We start from the raw sequence: 24,754 nt of genomic DNA on the forward strand, positions 1-24,754 counted from the left end.
TTGGCTATGACCGACCCCCACCGAAGAAAAGAAGAAAGCTCACTCGGACCACTTTGAGTGTGACAGCTTCCAGTAATACGAACAAAAACACAGAATCTGTACCCGGTAAGTGAAAGTGTAAATGTGGTTTGCCACCGTTTCGCATTTTAATCACGCAATTACTTTTACTAAATAATAGCCTATGGTGAATGGAGTTAGTATCAGCACTAGCTGGTTATTAGCAGCCAAGTCTCAATTTTAACGAAAGTTTACACCCGTGGTTAGTAATTAACACCAGCCGCATGCTGCCAAAAGATTAGCTCCAAGGGCTGTAAAAGTCTTAGGTTTGTGTTTATAAAGAACATGTTTTTTCAAGTCGAGAAAACTCAAGTAAAAACGTTAAAAGCAACCTTTGCAAAAATACCAACATTGGTGACTTTTTTTTAGAATGAAAAATAAAATCTAATCACAGTAATGGAATAAAATTGTGACAAATTTTTAGGGGACTTAGGAACATTTTATGTTGACATTTATGATTTTGCATTTGTGTGAAAAAATGTAGAATGAGAAATTTCACTCAAAAAATATAATAAGCTAAGTGACACTTTACAGTTTCTCTTATGCTAACAGTTTGACTGTACATCTGATCATATTTTTGTCTTATTCAGACTCCACAGTGTTATGTTCAGTGGAATTAGACCAGGCCAGCATCTCCACACAACCCCCTGAGCCACATCTGCACTCAGTCCACACACAGTGGGAGGATCCTTCGCAACAAGACCATCAATACTGCAACAGGTCTCGCAGAAAAGATGTGCAGGATAAGATGACTCAGTGTGATGAAGTTGCATATTTCATTCTTCAAAATGATGCAGACGCTTTGCTGTACACTGGGATAGCCTTAGAAACATTTAACACACTTGTGTCGACACTGGAAGGATATGACAACAATGAATTTACCATGCCTGTCCGAGATCAAGTCCTTATGACACTTATGAAATTAAAGAGTAACCGAGTAATGGGTGACCTAAGCCGCCAGTTTCATATATCACAAAGCATGGCCAGCAAGATCATCTCACACTGGTTAGACAAGCTGGAGGAAGTTCTCCGACCATTAATTCCATGGCTGCCAAAAGAAACTATTCAAGCAACTATGCCTGAAGCCTTCAAGAAGAACTTTCCAAATACTACATGCATTATAGACTGCAGTGAGACCCTTTTACAGAAACCCAGAAATCTGGGCTCAAGAGGGGAATCATACAGCCATTATTATTCACACAACACAGTCAAATATTTGGTTGCTGTTGCACCATGTGGACTAATCATGTTTGTGTCTGCGGCATATGGCGGCCGATGTAGTGACAAATTTATCACAATGGACTCTGGAATATTAACATACCTAAAACCTGGTGATGAAGTCATGGCAGATAGAGGTTTTACAATTAAAGACTTACTCTTTGAGAGAAAAGTTAGATTAGTAATACCCGCTTTCACAAAAAAACGTAGACAGCTAACTGAGGAACAGGTAACATACACACGTCGGATTGCAAATGTAAGAATCCATGTTGAAAGAGCAATCAGACGCTTGAAAGTCTACAAAATACTTTCACAAATTGTTCCTATAAGCATGGCTCCTAAAGTAGACAAGATACTGAGAATATGTGCTGCTCTAGTGAACTTAAGAGAGGATCTCATTCGTGACACACAATAAATGTGTATGTTATGAACAATTGTGGACTCTGGGATATTAAGATGGTTACTCAGAACATAAAGTTGTGTAGTGTAATGTAATTATTTTAAAGTTAAAATTTGATGTACATATATGTAGAGAGTAAATAATTCCAGGTCTCCCTTTTTTATCTTCTGTTCTAGAAGAAAGGTTATGTGATACAGTACATATGTATGTGTGTGTATGTATGTATGTATATATATATATATATATATATATATATATATAACAATTGCAATCAATTGAACAATTATCACTTTTTATTCAACCACAATGTGATAAATTTCTTAAATGAAAAAAAAAGATGTTTTTCTCAAATCTACAATAATTAGTTGTGCATTCTTGACATTTTTTTGTGTTGGAAGATTACAGAAATACAGAACTATTCACAGCATTTAATGTTGTCAGTTTGTCATTCATTTCCCACCATATGTTACAACTATGTACATTTTAGTTGTATTGAAATATTTAACAGATTTCATATTGAATGTGTCCTTTCATTCACAAGACAGAGACCAAACTCTGCAGACATGTTGGTGTCTGACTGTCCCATTTATAGTTGTAACAAGCATTAAACCTTGCTCATTATCTTCAAGTATCTCTCATTTAACTGAAACCGTCCTGCTGCATACTCCTCTACAAGTCGAGGTAAGAAATATGAGAAGTAAAACCCTCTCAAGCGCTTTACTTGTTCCTTTACAAATGCTTCATCATATTGCACTGTAAATGAAACATGCTCAGTAGGTGTCCAGATCACAAGTGTGGCAGTCTTGAGCCCTGTGCAAAACATTGTAAGTTGGACTTGCATGTAATAGCCTCTGCTGCCAGTTTTCTGCAGCTGCAGTTCGCCATCTACCAGTTTGATATCGCTGCATTTCTGGGTAAGCTGCTCCATGAGTGAAGGATAAGTCGGCACAGGACATTTTATTTCTAGAAGCACATCTGAGTCAATGACCCCGTCAGGACTCGCAGAGAGCCATGGCTCCTGGATGCTGATAACACTACCCATGTGAAGGATGTTCATACCCTGTTCTTTCAGCTGATGACAAGCTCTAACTTCATTTTCTTTACCATGGTTTGTTGCATAATTCCCACGAAAGGAAGGGTACATGTGCTCAGATAAAAATTTATCATTTTTTGTGGTGGCACGTACTGGAACTTTTTTAGCGGAGCTTGCTGTAAGTCTGATTTTCCTGCAGTTGTGCCACAAATCAGATGCACTTTGCTCTTTTGTTTCTTCTTGTAATTGTTCTGCTTGCTCTTCAGAAACTTGAATGTATGCCTGGTAGAATGCCCTGCATGGATTACAGCTTAGTTTGTAACTGTGTGCTTGGTGTGGCTGAAAAAATTGCTCATCAACTTTACTGTTGCGGTGAGGACCTGCAGATGGCGAGGCATTGTAACACTTTCCAATTAATGTGTTCTTGAGGAGGAAAAGTGGCTTCACTGGTGCTTTGCTAACACTGTCAATAAAGTCTTGGTGTGTAAGGTGATATGGTGTGTTAGGGAGAGATTGTGTCACTGCAGTCCGGGAGTTCACATCGTACTGCTGCTCTGCCCTATGATGTCTGAAGTTTATCTGGCTTAGACGTTTAGGTTCAAGGTTCTTTGCTGTCCCTGCATTCCACCTGTGCTGCTCGTCTGTACACGCAAGCCCTGTCTTTCCACTGATCGCAGCATTCTGCACCTGTAACAAACATTAATAGTTTTTTCTGTCAATACTCTAGATTTAACATAATGAGGAAGTTTACACTAACAAAAGCAGTACACGGTCGGTGTCCTGCATGTTATAGATATGACCCTGGGTCAATACACCTGAATCCTATCCAAAACAGATATAAACACTGGCAAAGTCACCCATATTATCCATTTCATATTAATAGTCAGTTACTTTTTGATGCAGAAATATACATCCACAGTCTAATTTTTTTCAAAGTAGTGTGTGTGTACAAATATACATATATATAAACAAACGTGTATTATACTACCCTGTGTCACTTCTTATAACTATAGTTTTTCTTGTCCTGTAAATTTGCCCTTAATGTGCAGTCTTTTATTTATTTTTTTATATTTTATCTTCATGTGATTGTACAGCATACAGCCCACACAAAGTTAACGAGTGGCTTTCACATGTAAACAGTGCTCCACGTAATACTTGGCTAGATGGCAGTAGCGTGACTCCTTAATCACAGCCTTTGACCAGTCCAGTGTTTCTGTTTCAGTGATTTAAACATTGTGATATCCAGATAAGTGATATACCTTCCACAGAATAGCAGCCGCATGACTACATGATCTTCCTAATCCGGCGATACAGGAACAGCCGACTGTCTCCACTACTCCACTTTCTCTTAGCATTACCCATGCTAAGTGTTTCGCTTGATTAATACTCTGGCTCGGCTCTACAGCTGCTTTAAGAAAAATAAAGTCGCCTTGTTTGTTGAGCAGTACTTTATCAATTTTGTTGCTGTGCAGGTAATTATACGCCTCGGTGCTCTTGTAATTACGTAATTCCTCGCCATCAACGCCTTCGGAAAATACAAGGTAATTAATAATGTCGATGTAGCTAACATCGGGCCATAGTTTCATGTCATCTACCCACTCCGTGAGAAGTGACGGGTGAGGCACTGCAACTGAACTGTCCTCGCTTCTTTTTAAAACATCTCTACTGTGTATCCACCTTCGATGTGTTGCCATTTACTCCAGGTAAAAGAAACTGCAGTGAGAGAAATCTTTATCAACAGTCAAGGTGTAACCCCACAACTGTCAATAACAGCGCAAGCGGAAGTAAAAAACCGGCTTCCGCTATGAATCGGGGTAATGGCGCGAAATCAGAAATACTGTGGTATCTGGTTAAATGAAAAAATAAATACGGACCTTACATCTAACCCACACTAAACTGTCTAACTCTGAAAGAGAGAGAATGGGAGAGTGAGAACAACCTGCAAAAAAAGGAGGAACAAGGGTGCTGCAGCCAGGCCGTCACGTGACCTAAGACATCGTCCAATTAGATGCAAAGAAAAAAACTCGTCTTCCGGTTGTCTTCCTTCTTCAACAACCATGGTAAGCTCGTTCGCTCTTTATCTCATTATTTAATGCGGTCTAATTCATTGATAATTCTGTGAAATTGTCGGATTATATAGTCGCTTTATGTATAAACGCATTGACGGATAATTTACCTCAAAGGCGTCGACCCTTAGTGCTGCTGCTAGTTAGCAAGCAGGCTAAGCCAGTAGCCCATTTTTTGAGCCTTCTGTGACTGTAAATACTGTAATTTTTGCACAGTGTATGAACTTATGAGTGACCCTCTTTGTCCTAGCGGTTCCGTTTCTGTGGAGACTTGGACTGCCCAGATTGGGTACTTGCCGAAATCAGCACGTTAGCAAAAATTGTGAGTAAAAGAAACCATAAGAAATAAAGTTGTTACTGGCACCAGTTTATTGATCTTATTTTTTTTTTATAACGAGTATATTTTCTATTCCATTAATATAACAGTCAAGTGTCAAGATGAAGCTACTTTGTGCTCAAGTGCTGAAGGATTTGCTTGGAGAGGGCATTGATGTAAGTTGTTGGACATTTCTACAGGCTCATCATATGTAGACTGTAGTTTTGAAACACACACACATCTGTGGTGTCTTCTCTCTCGCTTCATTTACAGTATGAAAAAGTCGGAAAGCTTACTGCAGATGCAAAGTTTGGTAAGTGTCTCTTGTGTTGTTTCTCTGAGAGAGATGCAACAATTACATTTCAAGGCGCTTAACATTTATGCCTGCAGACATATGACTGGCTCTTTCTATTTAGATTCAAGATTCTAGAAGTTCCAACTTTATATTTCTATAATATTTGATCTTCGTGCATTTGATCAATCATAACATCTGCCTGTCCTAACTGACCAGTAACCCTCCCTGGGGGAATACAAGTATTTGTTCACTTTATTTATTATTGTTATTATTATTATTATTTATATTTATGTATTAACTGTAAATATGTGCAATTACTATGTGAGACAATGTACTTAAAATGTGAAAATATGTACTTAAAGTATGAAAATATATAAAAAAGATATGTATATAAAATCTCCAAACTATGGATCACAACATTTTTAGGCAAATCTGGCATGATCGATGTTACAAAATGTTACATATATTTGATGATTTGAGATGGAAATTATTTATTTATTTATTTATTTTTGTTAATGACGCAACATTTAACTGTTGTGGTAGTTAGGGGGGAATGATGGCTGAGGGTGGAGCTGGTTTGATTGCAGAGGCCAACCAAATGGCCTCTGCAGTTACTATGTAGGTTGAGGTGTCTCTCATTTGAATCAGTTAGCTTGTTGAGTTCTATTATTTTGTTAAACACTATTTAACAAAATAATGAAACTAGCGTTTCATTAAGTTGACTTTTTTATGAGCCCACTTATTTCTTAAAATAGTGTTAAAGCAACTCCAAAACGACACAGCAGACACAGTATTTGTGCAATAAACCATTGTTTGTGGAAAGCAATCTTGACCTATAGCTATTGTTTGAGCTTCCCTGGACAGGTCTAGCTACTAACTCAGACTCCTCTCTCCACACACCCTCCCAAGATGCTAACGCATAAAATACAGGAGAGACCTAATTAGGTGATCACTGCCAGCCAGCCTGTGGCACTGCCCCCTGATGTTGCTGCATCACCCCTACCCTGCAACTGTCACAAACCACACCCTGCCCGTACAAGCTTATTTCCATGAATGTGTATTTTTGATATTATTTTGAATCTTTTTGGGGGAGATATTGTAACCCAGATTTTGTAAATTACACATGTGGCTCTAAGTCTTTGGCTGCTTGGTCCTTGATAAAAAGGTTTTTGTGACTATGCCTGTTAAAAAGCAGTAATCCTACCTCATTTAAATGTGAACATTGTCCTCTTCAGGTTAATTTCTCTGGAAGTAGTGATGTGCAGCTTCTAACAGTGTCTAAAAAAGCAGCAAAGTCCAGCATATTAAAATATTGAATATCTTCTTAAACCTTAATTTCATATTAGAGAAGAGGACAAAGCTACAAAAAACAAACAAATCTGGTTGCTGGCCTGAAGCTGATCTTGCTGGTGTGGAAATCAAGTCCTGAGCTTTCATAGTGTTGTTAGTAGTTGCCAAAAGGCATGATAGCACAATCCTGAGTTCACATCATTTGTGGTGAGTTTTCTTCTTCTGGGCCCTGAGAACATTACAGTAGAATAGTGTCTTAACAGTTTAAACCTTTAGGGGTTGAATTCAGTGGCCAGGCCTCATTCTCATTCATTCTGTTGTTTGTGCTCCTGACTTGACGTGTGACCTTTGAGCTTGGAGCCTGCATGTTTTTCCTGTTGACACCGCTGATTAGACACATGGTAGTAGCCAGAGACCCAGATCGCATGACAAGTGATGATCTTGATGATAACAAATGGGTCGGTTTGACACAAAAGTCTGTTTTCTCACCGTGCCACTTGGTAGTTTATCATGAATGAGTGGCCAGACAGGTGAGTTGTTAGAACAGGACTTCATGAAAGTCATTAAAACATAGCAAGAGCACTCAAAGGGGTTCATAAGTGCACAAGAATTGGCTTTAGGGGAGCAGCATTAAAATTCTTTTTTTATGGAAGAACAGAAATTAGTGATTACACATTGTAAATGGACTAAGTTGTGCGGCATTCCTGGTCTATCTAATTTGCCTTACACATAAGTCTTTAACAATGTTCAACTTAAATTTTGTTTTTTGTTTTTTTTTACAATTTCTGTCAGATAAGCTGTTTTGTGTCAATAAACCATTTTGCAGAGAGCGGAGACATCAAAGCTAGTGTGGCAGTGCTCAGCTTTATTTTCTCCAGTGCAGCGAAGCATGACGTTGACAGTGAATCTCTATCCAGTGAGCTACAACAGCTTGGTCTGCCTAAAGGTAAGTCCGTGTGTTTGTGTCCAAAGATTGGTATAAAAATAAATGTACAGTCTACAACTTGATATGCACCGATCTGTTCTCATGCCTGAATCTTTGCCAAGAGCAAGGACAGCCAAGCGTTTTAACAGAAACACAAGTGACTAGTTTAATCTAACATCTAATATCCTGTGGAAATGTCTCACATGGGGATAATGTGGAACAAGAGCAGCTAAATGGAGAGTTTATGTTACAGGATTTTAATATTTTATTTCTAGAGTATGAGCACAGAAGTATAATAGAGGAAGGATTTTTAGAAACTCCTGTATTGCATTAGTTCAAAATCATTTATTGTGTTCTTTAACAAATGTCCTCAGGATGATGTTAGAGGATATTATAGCTATTAAATGGGTGTGTATGGGATAATTTTTGCCAAGTGAAACTGGTATACTGAAAAATGAGAAGCTGTAATGTATTTCTGTAATTAATTTTTTTTAACGTATGCATGTGTATGAATGCATGCTGATTATTATCATTGTTTTTCATATTGTGAATTGATTTTTGACTTGGTGAACCAAAGACAGTTTTCCACTAACATGGACAGTAAAGTTATTCTGTTCTATTGTTTCCTATTCATGGCCTGTTGTGTTGGTTCTTTCCTTTTTAACTACATTCTATGAATGTGGATTGACAATAAAAGAAAAAAGCAGTACATCATGGACAACAAAGGCAATGCTGATTTACAGACTGGGTGGTGCATTGCTGTATCAACAACTCTATAAAAGTGGTGTTAACACATTTGCCTTACACATGGACAATCCCCCTTTTGAGGATGAGTGGAGACACAAGCTAGCACGCTTCCAGCGGTCCCTCCCTGCATAAACCACAGTCAGGAAGGCCATCTGTGCCACATCAGTCCACCCTTTGGAAAATAAGAAGCCCAAAGTTTCACCATGATTTTTGTTTGTTACATTATAAATAAAAATGACAGATGGCTTTCTGCCTGAGATTTTGGGATTGTATGTTATGTTTCAGAAATAGTAAAAGGTTTATTTTATTTGATAAATATTAAATACTTCTAAGGACTTTGTAACAATAATTAGTTCTTCAGCTAATCGTCAGCTGAAACACTCAAATTATTTTTTTCTACTCAATATTTCTTTAGAGCACACTACAGGGCTGTGCAAGTCTTACGAAGACAAGCACGTTGCACTGCGGGAGAAATTAAGAGAGACAAGCCTGAGATGTAAGTGTTTCCGCCTTTCCTATTCAAGAAAGAAGAGAAAATTAATGGTGGCTGCTGCTGGGAAGTTGATGACTGAGCACTGACATCATTCTGCTTTGTGATCAGTGGGTCGACTGGACTCTGTTTCTTGGCGAGTGGACTACACTTTGAGCTCCAGTGAACTGAGGGAGGTGAATCAACCAACAATTCAACTTAAACTGCAGAGGCAAGGAGCAGAATCAGGTGCCCCAGAGACAACTGTGGTGTCTGTTTCTGCTGACAAGTTCAGAGTGTTGCTTGCTGGTGAGTTCAGCTTCTTTTAAAATACTTTCCTTTTTTTTTTGTCTTTTAATTTGCCAGACCTGTAATGTTATTTTTTGTCTCTGTACTTTTTCAGAGCTCAAACAAGCCCAGGTTCTAATGAACTCACTACAATGAACAACAGACGTCACTTTCTGAAAACCGATGATAATGATGATTAACTGCCTAAAGTGCCATACTTACAAGTTGTACAGTGTTATGTATTCTTCCTAAAAAATGTAATTCCTTGTGTCTCTCAACTGATATTTAGTTGTATTTTTCTACCATTTTAGTAAAAATTAGTAGAAATGTGTCCAGATTGTGTGATATTTGTTACTGAAGTAAAAAATAATGATCATTGTTTAAAAAAGATGTTGCTTGTATCACTCAACACATTTAATTATGTTAATTATTTGTGTTTTACCTCTGTATGCTTATAAATAAAAACAAGGTAAAACGTATCTGGATTGATTATAATGAAGGTACAATAACACCGAATCCATAAGATACTTGTGACACATATGATTTATTTAATATATAACGCCACCGTAAATCATGTTGATTACAGCCAATTTAACAATGTGATCAAAGATATTAGACATTTAAAAAAAGTTGGAAATCACTTCCTGGTTTCTGCAGCGCCTACAATTCCCATCATGCATCGGTTTATTTGCTAGGGATTTATTTATTTTAGCCGTTTTAAGTGAACAATAACAGCTAAGAATGAAAACCAAACAAACACACGTACACATTAGACCAAAAATAAACGAGAAATTGTGGGTTTTGTCACAGTTGTGCAGGTCTCGCGACATTTTAATGACTGGCGCGTGGTGAGTGTACAACTTGTTTTGTAACACTGCTGGTTACGCGTGCGATAAAAGCATCGGTCAAATTTTAACCTGCACGGTGTTTCAGCACAAAGACATATCCTCTGTAAATTTATATCAGCAGCCGCTGCCGTGCAGACGGTAAACGCTACAAGCTGAGTGCACTTAACGCCGAGCTCCGTTTCCTGGTTTCGGTGAGTTATGTACTTGTAACTTGATAAAGATGCAGCATTGCCATTATTGACAACATGTTTTGGTTTATGCAAATACACAGAGCAGTATTTTGCTGTGATTGGATTAAGAGCATATTCAGGAGAACCACAGGTTTGAAGTTTAATGTTAAAGCTTTGAGATTTTTTAGATGTGCATTGTGTTATTTTTTTTTTTTTTGACCCCAAAGCTGTATGTAAACATTTACAGTCATGATTGCAAGTGAGAAGGTTTTACGCATACTCCTGCACTCTATAGAGGACACAGGGTTCTGAAACATGCGTTATGTGGAAGTAATGTTATAAGCCTGGAAGTGACGTTTTTTGACATAAGCTTTGACCCAATATTTGATGACAAGTTTTATTTCTGGAAGTTTCAGCCCAGCCTTATTTGTTCAGCCAAAATGCCTGAGGGACCAGAGCTCCACCTGGCCAGCCTGTATGTGAACAGAATGTGTGAAGGAGTGCTGTTCAGTGGTCCCGTCATAAAGTCAGAGGTCAGCAAGAACCCTGATGTGCCCTTCACCTCTGAGGCCTATCGCATCACAGCTGCTTCCAGAGGGAAGGAAGTGAAGCTCACGCTGACGCCCATAAAGACAGATGAACCAAAACAGCAAGTGAAAGCAGGACAAGTGGAACATCCCATGGACGTAGTCTTTCGCTTTGGGATGTCAGGCTATTTCCGCTTCACCAGCGAGGATGAGCTGCCCAAACATGCCCACCTGCGTTTTTATTCCAAAGAGAAGCCCTGCAGAGTACTTAGCTTTGTGGATCCACGCAGGTTTGGGAGCTGGGAGCCTAACGGGACCTGGCAGCCTGGCAGAGGTCCCTGCGTTATGTTTGAGTACAAAAAATTCAGGTTAGTGATGCCGAGTGTCACTTGCGTCTTCTGCCTCAACAAAATACAGTAGCACGGCCACACTGATCAGTAAAAAAACATTTTCAGGGAGAATGTTGTGTCACACGTGTCTGACCGAGCCTTTGACAGACCCATCTGTGAAGTCCTGCTCAATCAGAAGTACTTCAACGGTATTGGAAACTACCTGAGGGCTGAGATCCTTTTCAGGTGATGCGCAAAGACAACATTACATAGATTAGCATGAGGGCCGCACTCATACTGACCTAATTAGACAGTAGCACCTTATGAGGATGTACAGCAAGATCTTTGCACTCGACCGGTAAATTGTTATCTTATCACCAAATCTGAAGTAAGGTGCATATCTCTACCCCTCGAAAGATTTACTCTGCTCTACCATTTTTATTCTGACTGATAGCAGGTGATTATTGTGTAAACATACATAAAAAAAAATCATACAGGATTTTTGAAACATTTTAATTTTACTAATACCCATTATACAGATAATTGAAGACCTTAACTATGGCAAATGGATTGTTTCATTAGTGATGACTGAAGGTAGAAACAGTAATAGTGATATGAGTGGCTTAACTACACAAGGTTTTGTTGAATCAGAGAGCTAACAAGAGTGTTTTTGTTTCCTAAAAGAAAAGACCTTCAGTACTGTTCTTTTCCTTTTTTTTTTCTAGGTCTAACATCCCTCCCTTTGTGGCTGCCAAAACTGTGCTGGAAGGTCTTGGGCCGGACGATTCATGTCAAAATGAGAATCCTGTGAAAAATGAGTCAGACGCGAAGGTGAAAAAAGTGATTTTTACATAACTTTCCCAAACCCTATGGCGTTATTTTTGTGACTCTATTCTGAGCTCACATAAAAAAAATGTTGCAAGTACAAATGTTGCATTTTGAGGAGAAAATTATTTTGAGCAAAGAAAAGTTTAATTTGAGCGAAGAAAATTCATTGCTGCGTGAAAGAAATGTATTTCAGTGTTTGCTATTATCCATATACACACACACAATAACAGCCCTGTTGCCCAGTTGTTGGCATTTGCTCTTGCTCAGATCTCTGCTCTGTGTGCTGACAGACATCTGCAGACCTGCTCTCAGTGTGTCGCTCCCACTCTCAACATCTCTGCTCTCCTGTATGCTCAACTCTTTCTCTACACTTTATATATGTGCCACAAAATCAACCAATCACAGACTTGGATGCAAAAATTCTGATAGGCTGTTTTGGTCTCCAATCAGCTCGCTAGCTACTGCATTCCAGAAACACTGTCCAAAGTGTAGCTAAACCCAGTGTGGTTTGGTTTAAACTAGATTAAAAACAAAAATGGTCTTTATATTATATTTTAAAATAATATAATTAAACATACTAACCAAAAATGAGTTTAGCTACACTTTGGACAGTGTTTCCGGAATGCAGTAGCTAGCGAGCTGATTGGCTATTTTGGTCTCCATTCAGAATTTCTGCATCCAAGTCTGTGATTGGTTGGTTCTGTGGTACATTTATAATGGTGTAGAGAAAGAGTTGAGTGTGGAGGGAGCAACACACTGAGAGCAGGTCTGCAGATGTCTGTCAGCACACAGAGCAGAGATCTGAGCCGGAGCAAATGCCAACAACTGGGTGAGAAGGGCTGTTATTGTGTGTGTGTGTGTGTGTGTGTGTGTATATGAATAATAGCAAACAATGAAATGCATTTCTTTTACACAGCAATGAATTTTCTTCCCTCAAAATAATTTTCTCCTCAAAATGCAACATTTGCACTTGCAAAATTGTTTCCGTGCACTCAGAATAGAGGGACAAAAATAACGCCATAAAACCAAGTCTCTTTTTCACAGTGTCTTTGTTTGATTCTTCTCAGAAGACATCTGTAAGAACAAAAAATAAACTGATGAAACACCAGATGGATGACTTGCTCAGACTTTGTCATACAGTTCCTCTAGAAGTGGTGAACCTTGGTGGGTAGTCAAGTGTTTACAGTATGAGTCGCTCATGAGATGAACGCAGTGTTTAACAACTCGTGGTTTTTAGGTGGGAAAGGATATGATCCAGCCAGTCGGGACTTCTCTGACTTTGAGGCATGGCTGCAGTGCTACTATGTGGACGGGATGAAAACACTCCGGGACCATAATGGGAGAACGATATGGTTCAGAGTGAGTTTAAAGGAAATGCAACATAACAAAGCCAGATGATTTTATTTATCACACAATTATGTGTCTACCTTTATAATTTTAGGGGGATCCAGGGCCCATGGCACCAAAAGGTAATGTTCTCAAGAAGTTTAGCACTTCAGGTGAAATGTACACGAGAATGTCCATTAACTAACTTTTATTTATTTATTTTTTAAGATTCAAAGTCACCCAAGGCAAAAAAGTGGGCAAAGAAAGATGATGACCATGATTACACAAACAAGAAAAAGGTGAGCATGAACTGTCTTTTGACCAACAGTGAGCTCCATGTTACTGTGCAAGAGTCTTGAGCCAACCCTCATTTTTTTCTTTCTAACTTGCTTGCTAAAAGCAAGCCCAAACAACAGTAAACATCCAAAGAAGAGCTTTGAATGTTCTTCAGGAAGTCTGAAGAACTATTCCTGAAGACTTCTTAAAGAAACAACAAGAAAGCTTGCCTAAGAGAGTTCAGGCTCTGTTGAAGAATAAAAGGCGGTCATACCAAATATTCACTTTTACACTCAAACAAATTGTACAAACTCCATTTTTGCCTTATGTTTGTACATCTCAGTAAATCGCTGCACCCATTTCCCTAGCAAAAAATAAATAAAAAAATAGAAACAAGGGGTAGCTCAAGACATTTGCACAGTCGTGTGTATCCAACATCAGTTTTATCTCACCAGGGGGCCAGAGAAAGGAAAACAAGGATCAAACAGGAAGGTGGGATGAAAACGCCAAAGAAAGAAAAGGATGCACGTCTAGAGGAAGCTGAATCAAAGAGAAGGAAACCTGGCGAGACGCATGAAGTAAATACACCCCAGCGTGAAACAAGGTCAAATGCACGTAGGAGAAAGACGTAGAAAGAGTAGTGTGGGAGTGACTGCAGGTGCGGCCATGAGTAAAAATGAAAATATTTTATTTAGTGGGGAGGAATGAAAACTGATTTATCTCATAGCTGTCCTTGTTGCAGGGTCACAGAGACGAACCATGAGAACGACCAGGTAGGATGGTAAAAGAAGAGGCACCCCCACTTTGGACACTTATGATTTTATACTATTAAAAATCCTTTTTTATTAATAAAAAGTTTCTTCAAAACTTGTTGTACAAATTGTTTATTAATTTGATACAAAATAATCAAATCAAATTACTTTTAAACGGCGTATAAACAGTACCAATCACATGAAGTGTCCTCGTAAACTGTTAGTAAAACAGCAGCCAATTCAATGTAATCTTTAGCTTTCATGTAATGTCTAAGTGTTAATCCGTATTCCATTTCCGTAAGGCTTAATGAAATCCCACATGTTATCACATGATCAGCAATAGTGAGACAATCTGAAAGGGGTTGAAGTCCAGAGTGATTCCTTCTGATGTAACCGGTACTGGCTGGTTGGGGTCTTGCTTCTCCAGGAGGTCACAGCTAAAAGAGGAAAAGACAAAGCTTTACTCATACAACACAGGAAAAAGAAAAACCACCAAACTAAAATAGAAACACTTACACCCAAGCTTCCCTGACTGGAAGTGCGGTTCTCAGAGTTGCAGTCACGCTGCTCCCATGCGACTCGTAAAGGCGGACTACGAGCACCCCACCTCTGTCCTCAGCCTGTTGTGGTAAATGATTAAAAAGCGAATAAAATGAGCTCATTGTTTTCAGGAAGGGCAGTCTAAAGTTCCCATGCAAGACGATACAGATCTGATTGTTCACTTTGATACCTGCTTTATTGTCTCCAGTACGACAGCTTGAGAGGTCACAGAAAAGGCACTCCAGGGCACAGTGTCAGGGCTGCACTGGATTAACCTCAGAGGGAAATTGAGGTTGTAGGCACACTGGATGACAGAGGCTTCTTGGAAGGATCCTATACAAACAGCACAATATTGGACACAAATAACCAAACGTACTGGGTTTAAGCTTTATTTCCAAGATCACATCAAAAGGAAAACAAAAACAGTATAACTTACTTGTGTGTGGCATGATTGCATATGTGAAGTGATGAATCCCCATGTCAGCAGTGGCATCTGGGGCCTTGGGTGCTCTCAGTCTGAGATAAAGTGAGATGCAGGAGTTAAAATGTTGTATGCCTGAATTGTACTGCTTGTAGGAGTGTTGTAAATGAACAATGGGAACCTCACAGGGAAAGAGTCATTGTGTTCTTGTGCACAGAGTAGCCGTATTTGCAGTCGTTCAGCAGTGAGACTCCAAAATTGTGTTCTGACAAGTCGGCCCATTTGTGGCCCCAAACCTGAGAAAGGAAACGGATGACACAATGACATCCACGAGTAACACTTTTGTTACAGCAGTGAAGTGTGACATAACAGTGAAAATCTGTGAATTTTAAGGTGAACACAGCTTTACAGTGTCGTACCTCAAATTTAGCCCAGTCCCACGAAGTGTTGCGATGAGTGGGTCTCTGCAAGTGGCCAAACTGGATCTCGTAGGTAGCATTGGGGCTGCGAACTCGCACAGGAAATTCAACCTTGAGAAACTTGTGAGATTCTGCCCACTGAACCTGAAATTGGAAGACGCATCATGTTTTTTGGTATGCTGAAAAATAAATCTTACATGCCTTAATGCCACATTTCCGAAACATTACAGCCTACTTCTGTGCTGAACTTGATGTAAGGACACATGGCATCCATGATAATCTCCTGTGTGATTGTGCTCTTATCACTGATCCTCAGGGTGAAGCTGACACTGCCCCGCAGTCCGCCTGGTGACACCACATGAACTGGCTGCACCACCTCTGCCACTGGTTTCCTATTAAGTTTGTTTTTTCTGTTAGTTTTATGATACTGATATACTGAACAGTACTGAAATATTTGAACTTAAATGCATTTGACAGCAATGGCTGAAACCTTGTCTGGAGATGGTAGTCCATTACATCCCATGCGTCCCAGTACAGAGGGACATCATCAAACATGACAAACTGGTTCCCAAGGCAACCATCAGAAAAGCTTTCCCTGAAATCAACACAGTGGTGAGAAACTCACTGTTGCAAGTGCAGTAGTAGACAATATGCACCTTTTACACGTCTTACCTGTTTGCGCTGATCAAACACAGCGATGCCAAAGTGCCATCTCTGTTTATGGCTGTCTTTAAAAGACCATTCTCCATGACGACTGTGCCATCAGCCTACAATTTCACACAGTTAACTAAATCAAATGGCAAAATAGATTAAATTTATGCAATCATCTTTCTATATGTAGCACACACCTGAACGGTGACAGAAACCGGAGTCACTGGCGGTGTGTCTTTCACGGGAGACACACCGATGCTGGAAGCTCTCACCAGAGCTATAGTGCCACACATAACAGTGAATGTCAGATATGAAGTTTATTGTGTGAGGAGCACAATATAGATATACTGGAAATACACAACAAACCTAGACCACTTTTTTCAGCTCCCTCTTGAATCTGGACAACTTCAAGACGTTCCCAAGGCAGAGAATTGAACACGGCCATGGAGCTGCCTTTTGCCACCAGGGCTTCACATGCGTCACGCAGAAGTGCAGCACCCCCACTGCGGATATCTGAGACAGGATGTGTGAATCAGAATGTGAATACTTTATTAATCCCAGAGGAAATGATGGGGGCACAGCGCTCCAGGTCAGTAAGAACAGTAACTACCTAAACGAAATTAAATATTACAATATATTACAAAGTTACAAAAGCTCTAATAAATACAAATAGCTCAAATTAGAAATTTCCCAACATATTATGCTAATTAAATAGTTAACATTGAAAACTTTCTGGAAACGGTAAATAAGCACTGCGCTGATTTAAGCTGCAATTAAAAGCTGTAAAAACTCACCTTCATAATATTTCAGAGCATCCTCCACCACCATCTCTATACAGCTGCCAGGAATCACGTCGTGAAACTGGTTCAGTAGAAGCAGCCTGCAAAGGGGAAATTAACAACACAATTTTCAACCTGCAGACACAAAGACTCACAGTGTTTAGTCCGATAAAGATTGTGTTTGAACCTCCAGAGCTCTTGCAGTTTCTCAGCAGGGTATGGAAACGTGTTGTTGCGGTACAGCGCCAAGCTGCTGGCTATCTCAATATCATGAAGCAGCGTCTCACACTGGCGGTTTCCTCTTTTTATCTTAAAAAAAAGGCAGGCAATTAAAATGACATACAGCAATCAAACACATGAAATATTTTTGAATTGAAGCATAATTTTATAGATGTAAGGTATAAACTTTGCATGAATCACTGTACTAAGCAGGATTATGTTCTGTTCTACAGGTAATAGTTCTTAAATCCCTTTATATACTCTTGTGTATCTTATCTAGCTTCTCTATCATAATAATTAACTATTCCTTATAAATATATTAAACAATCATGACTGTATAGTGAGCTAAGCAACATCCCACACAGTCTACCTAATTGTCAAAGCCGCTATCATATGTAAACCTACTGTAAGAAAATATATATACATATAATTTTTTTTATTAAAAATAGTATTACTGTGGTCACTCTCTGTTTTCCATCTGTTTTTTTTTCCACACAGATGAACAAGTTGTGGACTATATAATGACGACTATAACTATTATTCTACCTGTGCCTGTGTGGTGTATGTTCCATTGTGTAGCTCCAGAAAGAGCTCCCCCGCCCACGTGCACAGCAGAGCTGAGTCAGCCTGCAGCCGAGTGAAAAGCTCATCAGGAGTGGACATCTGGACTCTGGAGAGATGAGCACGAGCTATGACATCTCTGGTTAAACCTTTGTTAGTTATTATGACGCAAATACTGAATGACTCAATGACTCTATTGAAATTTAATCTACTGTACTATTTTGTAAAAATAACACAATGACATAGCTAGACATAACTCATCCTTTTTTTTTTTTACTTAAACAAGCTTGAATCAGCCTGATTTACACACCCTTCCCTTTAAAAACTCCTGGAAATGACAAACGAAGAGTCATGACTAAATCAATCAAGAGAAGTGTTTCTGGATCATTTCTGGGCCTTGGTCATTGTTATTAATGATTAACACGTTAATGTAAGAGAAAGGAACTGACTTAGGAAGCCCATTTGTGTCCTGAACAAGGTGCAGTCTGTCTAGCATGAGCTGTGTGGGTCCGCCCCCACCGTCGCCAAAACCAAAGAGTGCTGCGCTGTGATTGGCTCTGCCCTTGTCTTTGTTATTTTTCAGAGTTTTTACCAGCTGTGGGCAGAGAAAGATCCCACTGAATTAAATCTTTTATGAGAACAGACTCAGCATTCACCGTGTTTTGGATACTTTAATCTAACTTACATCTTCGACCTTGCCTTTCATTTCGTAGGAATTTCCAGGTGGGAAGTGAGTTAAAACTGTCGAGCCATCCAGGCCTTCCCAGAAAAACGTGTTGTGCTTTGAGAAAGAGAAATAAAGACTGAAAAACGAAAACCTTCAACTGTTTTTACAGACGTGCACTGTGGGAGACGTGCACTTACAGGAAAGGTGTTGACCAAATTCCAGCTTAGCTTCTGGGTCAAAAAGTTGGAAATGCCACAGCCCTGCATTATTTGCGGAAGCTGAGCAGAGTAGCCAAACGTATCAGGAAGCCAGAACTGTGGGACATTAAAAAAATTCACATTAAATCAAATCAAAACAAAATCAAAAAGCCTCAAGAAATGTAGCTGATAACTGCCAGAAAGGTTAACTCTTATGAGTTCATACCTCTTTGCAATACCTCCCAAACTCTTTGTTAAAGAAACGCTGGCCCTCCAGGAACTGCCGGACCATGGACTCACCCGAAGGCAGATTTCCATCCTAACAGGCAAATATGTCAAATACATCAAGGCAGTTTACATGATATATAGTATTGCCTTTACTTTTAAGATGAAGTTTACCATTTCCACCCACGTGCCTCCAACTGGAATGAACTGTCCTTTCTTCACATAGTGCTGAATTGAGGAGAAGAGTCCAGGGTACCAGCTCTTTACCCACTGGAACTGCTGGGCCTGCACAAAAACAAAACAGTCAAAACTGGAGGGGACTGCTCAGATATTCAGAAGCGTTACGAGACATGTAAAGCTATGTTAGTGTGAAATTACCTGAGAGCAGGTAAAGACGAACTCTGGGTTCTTCTCCATTAAACGAATCACTGTCACCCAACTTCGGCCACATTTTCTAATGGTCTCCTCATAGGGCCACAGCCAGGCTATGGGTAAAGAATCATAATTATTGTTAGCATTTGAACTTAACTGACTATTAGATTTTCACATTTTGTATATTGAAAAATAATACAAAATCTATACTACCTATGGAAATCTATTTCTTACATTTTTTTCATCGATTTCACAGTACTGTTACTGATGTTGTATAAATGCTTGTTATCCACCTGGATTATAATTTGTAAATGTGGTCAGACTGTGGGTATTCTCCGTCTCTACCCGAAGGTGGTGCTGTTCACCCTGTCTTTGTGAGTTTCCCCAGTGTGCTGAGTTTCAGAGGACAACTGATAACTGGCCAAAAAAACTGATTACATAGATTTTTTCAGCTGCTTCCTTATTCACAAGCAGCCAGATCAGCAGATAAACAATAATTTCCTCTTCCATATTTACTTGCTCCTAACAAGACCGTGGCGTTTCTTTTTAGTACCGCTTACTTTTCCAGCCTTTTCCTGGCCCCAGTCCTAATTTATTCGAGACATGCTGCTACTATAAAGGTCATTAATAAAATACAGGTTTACAAGATTTGCGAACCATTGAATTCTGTTTTTATCTACATTTAAACAGTATTTTGACTGTTTTATTACAGCAGATCCACATCAACACCGGCCATCACATTTTAAGCAGCATGTTGTAAGTGGCATTGACATTTTCCATCCACGTTAAAGTATAGTGAGCCATAACATTTCCAGGCAAGATGAGTTGGGAAATGACCGGAGCCGAAGTGGATCTAGGCCTGATTCAGAGCCGTTACAGAGCCAATGATACCTTCAGATGAATCCTGGGAATCACCTGAAGGCTTAAATTTCAGACACCATACCTTTCAAAATGTTAACACCATTTAATGTCTGAATCTCAACATGTGAGAAAATTTCAACATGAAATCCTCAGAGTGCAATCAAACTCTCTGCAGGCTGCATTGCTCATCTTCAATCAAATGTTCACATCATCTCTAAAATTCCAGCGGTCATACATATTTTCAGTCAGTGCGACTGATTACAAACACGACAAATGACTGGTCACTGACCAGTGTGTTGTGCCTCTAAAGCTTTATGCACATCATTGTTAAACTGTGACTGCTACAGTAACATACAGTAAATGTCTGCGGTACAAGGAGACTGACAATCTGACACCATTAATGTCCACAGAGTTAGACTCATAGACACACAGATTTTATTCTGAGCTGATTATAAATCTGTGACATAATTAGCTATCCGACCTCATATACTGAAGACTGAATGACTTTAAAATCACTATGGTTAAGTATACGAAATAGCATTTAGGTGTTTGTAAAAATGTAAACTTCTACAGTTTAATTCACTCCGCTACACAGTTTGGCACCATGAATGACGAAATGAATCAGTGTCAGCCAGCCGGGTCAGCTGGTTCTGAGTCTGTTACCTTGGTAACTGACTCATTGTTGAAATGACCTCTCTTTCTGGAAAAGAAAACCTGAGTTTCCCTCATCTTACGTCGAGTTGTTAGTTAAACCTGCTTTGTGGAATAGAGCCCTAGTTTCTGAATTGCTGCAACCCCCCCTGAATTCTTTCTTCTCATAGTCTGGATTGTTTTGTTTGTTACTTTGGCAAAGCTCACCCTACAATTTTCATTGCATTTTGGACTGCGGTGGAACTGGTCATCTTTGGGAAAAGAGCGGCACTTTGTCTGGCCAGGTGGACTCAACTGGGACTTAATCAAACCTAAAATAAAAACATTACCCGAGTCTATGTGGCAGTGACCCATTGCATGGACAGTATGCTGGCTTTCTCCATTCCGCTGGTTGAAGAAGGTGCCTGCCAGACTATGTACTTTAGCAAAAGAACTGGGGTCAGAGGGGTCACAGAGGTTCACCATCTCATTGACAGTGAAGAGCGCCTGGTAGCCTCGCTGCTCTTCCTCTCCAAGCTCCTGTGAAGAAGAGTACAGAATGTCATGTTTGGCTTACAATGTTTTTTTAAGTAATGTATCATCATGCACTATTTTTGGTTGATAGTACCTTTACAATGTCAACAAGCATCTCAAAGTCTGTCAGCAGCTCTCTTACATCCCCGTTGAATACAACTAGCTCAGCTCTCTGTACAGAAAACTTCCGGTTTGGATCTGGAGGTGCAATCTGAGAGCCCTGACCAGCTCCAAAAAGCCCGTTGCAGGCCATTTCCACATACAGGGTGAGACTAAACAGAGACGCAGACATGCGTAAATTTGGGGTTAAAGCTGTCTAAAAGATGTGGTTGCTGCTGATTCAGCAAAAATAAGATCAGATCAACTCACCTGTGCGGCTCCTCATCCTGCAGACACTCCGAGAGGATGTAGCTCGTCTTTTCACCCTCTTTAGTCAGGCCCTACAAATACAAACAGCATGGATAAAATGGAGGTTAAGCAGAATATTTCTGCACTTTTGCCTTTAAATAAATCTGCCGCTGCGTTACCTGAACAGGCTGCTCGTCTCTCCAAACCATTGCTTCTCCATCACTTTCCCACAGAAGATGAACCGCTTTTCCTCTCCAGGACTCTGGGATTTTCAGAGTGACTTTAAACCAGCAAGTCCACCACCTTCAACAATCATCATACTTGAATTAGTGCCAAGATCAGAGGGAATAATAAATGAGTGATAAAAAATCTGTTAATCTTGCTTACGTTGGTCCAAAGGTATCGCCAACTTTACATGGGTCAAAGATCTGTTTGGAAGCTTCTGTGAACGTGATCCGCTTAGGGGTGAGGAAACAGGCAAGTGATACCAGGGGGCAAGAGTCTCCATAAAGCCTGGGAAGACCAAACCATTTAAAATTCATAGAAATCCATAATCATAAATCATAATCTCCATTTCCACGTTGAAGCTTTAAAATACCTTCATACTGAGACTCTAAAATCAGAAAGTCCTTTCATACTGGCTGTGTGACTGATGAAAATATCAGTTAAACTACAGCAGCCTTTTTTGTGGTAAAGTCACATTTTGAATTTTTATAATAGAGAAAAGTGAAAAAAGTGCATTTCACTTAAAGGAGGTTGTACTCTAATGCATCATAACTACTGGGACACTTAACGCAATGTTGCCTGCAATATGTATTGCATACATGCTTTCCACAGTTATTAAGAAAACAACTCTCTGTATAAATGCAATGGGCTAAATAAATTGCATTTTTCCCTCGTAGTATTTTGCAGTCACGGAGACTCACGCTGACGTATAAGGTAACAGAAAGCAACAACTTTATCTCCGCTGTACTACATCGTTAAATTCGGATTCTCCAGCTGAATGAAAGAAACCTTACCGGCCTCTCAGATTGCAGTCAGTGAAGTAAATATCCGAGATGAATTTCTCTGCTCTCTCGAGGAGAGTGCGCCTGTTCTTCAGCACAGGCAGGCGATACATGACGACAAAAGCAACCAAACGCTCGCAGACTTGCAGCTGCAGCACCGAGAAGAGCTAGACTTGATGTGAAAAAATAGCTCAATTCTTCACACGAGACCCCGGAAGTAATAAGGTTTTATTATTGCACTTGAAGAAATTACCCGCTAGATGTCACTATTGTCCAAAAAGAAAAATCCTGGCAACAACGAACACGTTTTATTCTTTAAGAAATCACGAAAGGCAGATTGACTCAAAAATGTAAGACAGATTGTATTTGAACATTTTTAATGATGAGTTTTGTCTGCATCTGTTGTACACAAAAAACTGTATCGCTCACTATGACAGACATACCATCTGCCAATGCATCTTGACACATGTAATGGTGCATTTATTTTTTTTAAATCCCAAACGAAACAAAACAGTATAACAAGAATAAAATGTAATGAGCAGACAAAATAAATAAATGAGTAACAATTACAAGAAAAAATATGTTAATGTGTTAAAGATCTGGCACACTGAGGGAGCATTTTATTGTGACAAAACGAATCACCTCATGCTTATTTTGCTTTAATATTGTACTTCTCATTTACACGGGTTTTTTAATCAGTCTAAACATTCTAAAATGTACTTATTTGCTTTATAGTATGTGTCACCTTCTATGCAATAAGTATGTTAATGCACAGGGGGTTGTAGCAATTCTCCAGAATGCTCATTTCATAGCTTGATTTGGGGGACCACAGTTTTCACACAAAGGCTTGGTCCAGTCCATTATTCTGATATGATTTCCAGTTCATCCATCACCTCCACACATTACAGCTTTCACCAGACAAACACGCTTTAACCAGGCATTAACAGCTCCACGTGGTCATTACTACTGCAGGAAGATGGAACTGACTACGTCCTTAAAACTAACAAAGCAATAACTCATCTCAAATTATACAAAATAATGGCATGAAGAAAGGCTAAGGGAAACCTGATGAGGATAACTTGTTAACTTTCCAGCAGTCCTGTGGTTAACTGTACAGCCTACAGGCCAACTAAGAAGCTATCAGGAGTGCTGGGGAGTTAGTCTTGTGATCCGACTGCCGGACAGAGGGTTAGGGGTCAGCCCACGAGTGGCTGGAAACACAAAAGCCTTTTTTTCCTCAACATTTTTCACAATGAAGAAGCTGTGTTTGAATGAAGCTAAGCACCCTTTTATTATGAAATCCATAAAGCAACTGTAAGTACAGGGTTGTTGGAATTGTGGTATAGCCCATCCCTCTAGGGCCATCCTATCATCAGAGATGTCTGTCAAATCCTATCCCCCTATTGTTTGAACTGTGGTTGGGCTTTTCACCAAGCCCTAGGGAATGGGTGCCATGATCTGACTTGACCTGAGATTTTCACCAGTTCAGCTCTTGGCTCTTGCCTGGTAGACTCTGTGTGAAGCTCTCCTTAGGAAACACACCACATCACGTCAGATAAATAAAGTGGAATTAAAGAGGACAGCTGTTCCTCTTGCATGCAGTTTAAAACATCCAGCATGAAGGCCTACCATCTTCTGCCTGCCACAACACAGCAAAAGGACTCCAGATTGTGGCTTGAGAGAAAAAAGTACTTCCCAAAACCCTAGAGCCACATGCAAACTTTATCATGTGATGTGATTAAACCTTGCATGCCTTTATAAATCTCCAAAGTGACCCATGGGGCAAAAAAATAAATAAAGTGAGTGATGCAAAGGGACAAAAGTCTCAAGGATGTTGAAGTTTCTGAGCTCCTTTGAAGTGTGATTCAGAACAAGGAGTTATACTCTTGAGCCATACTCGTCCTTGTCTCCAGTATTGTATCCAACATGCATGCCTTTGTCTCGTTCAGCAGCAGCTCTAAAAACAACAACAGGTGATACTGTGCTTTAAAGAAACAGTTATAGTTACCAGTGAGGTGTAAGGAATGATGGGGGGAGCATTTAGACAAAGATGTAACGTTAAACACCTTTCAATCCCTTCCAGGATGTAATTTGAAATGAGACTGTGACATAGCCTTTCATCTCCAAAAGTATGCATTTATGTGTTTTGGAAGGCATTGTCAG

The 24,754-nt window shown here is 39.6% G+C and overlaps 3 protein-coding genes across 3 annotated transcripts; 2 read left to right on the top strand and 1 right to left on the bottom strand.

The window, feature by feature from the left end:
- Window positions 1-4,646: 4,646 nt before the first annotated feature.
- Window positions 4,647-9,583, top strand: commd4 (COMM domain containing 4). The gene is made up of 8 exons (XM_085165684.1): window positions 4,647-4,768; window positions 5,025-5,096; window positions 5,201-5,266; window positions 5,364-5,403; window positions 7,502-7,621; window positions 8,763-8,843; window positions 8,949-9,125; window positions 9,220-9,583. Exons 1-8 carry the CDS (start codon window positions 4,766-4,768, stop codon window positions 9,258-9,260), a joined length of 600 nt encoding a protein of 199 aa, XP_085021810.1. The 5' UTR covers window positions 4,647-4,765; the 3' UTR covers window positions 9,261-9,583.
- A 100-nt stretch (window positions 9,584-9,683) lies between these two features.
- On the top strand, window positions 9,684-14,275 carry neil1 (nei-like DNA glycosylase 1). The gene is given in 11 exon segments (XM_085165682.1): window positions 9,684-10,143; window positions 10,533-11,017; window positions 11,105-11,224; window positions 11,704-11,809; window positions 12,877-12,970; window positions 13,044-13,165; window positions 13,248-13,275; window positions 13,361-13,431; window positions 13,864-14,037; window positions 14,039-14,066; window positions 14,151-14,275. Coding segments are annotated over 10 exon segments (1,233 nt in total). The 5' UTR covers window positions 9,684-10,143; window positions 10,533-10,562; the 3' UTR covers window positions 14,186-14,275.
- Window positions 13,722-24,472, bottom strand: man2c1 (mannosidase, alpha, class 2C, member 1). The gene is made up of 26 exons (XM_085165673.1): window positions 22,604-24,472; window positions 21,972-22,097; window positions 21,764-21,887; window positions 21,606-21,676; window positions 21,331-21,508; window positions 21,053-21,242; window positions 19,218-19,324; window positions 19,014-19,124; window positions 18,841-18,933; window positions 18,615-18,731; window positions 18,436-18,531; window positions 18,200-18,345; window positions 17,736-17,859; window positions 17,158-17,279; window positions 16,986-17,071; window positions 16,558-16,704; window positions 16,389-16,468; window positions 16,213-16,307; window positions 16,031-16,135; window positions 15,776-15,932; window positions 15,541-15,684; window positions 15,308-15,417; window positions 15,137-15,216; window positions 14,891-15,033; window positions 14,677-14,780; window positions 13,722-14,597 (listed from the first exon to the last, which is right to left on the bottom strand). The coding sequence occupies exons 1-26, from the start codon at window positions 22,702-22,704 to the stop codon at window positions 14,486-14,488; spliced, it is 3,069 nt and encodes a 1,022-aa protein (XP_085021799.1). The 5' UTR covers window positions 22,705-24,472; the 3' UTR covers window positions 13,722-14,485.
- Between the last annotated feature and the right edge of the window lie 282 nt (window positions 24,473-24,754).

This window comes from Neolamprologus multifasciatus, chromosome 7, assembly GCF_963576455.1.
Source record: "Neolamprologus multifasciatus chromosome 7, fNeoMul1.2, whole genome shotgun sequence".
Taxonomy (NCBI): Eukaryota; Metazoa; Chordata; class Actinopteri; order Cichliformes; family Cichlidae; genus Neolamprologus; species Neolamprologus multifasciatus.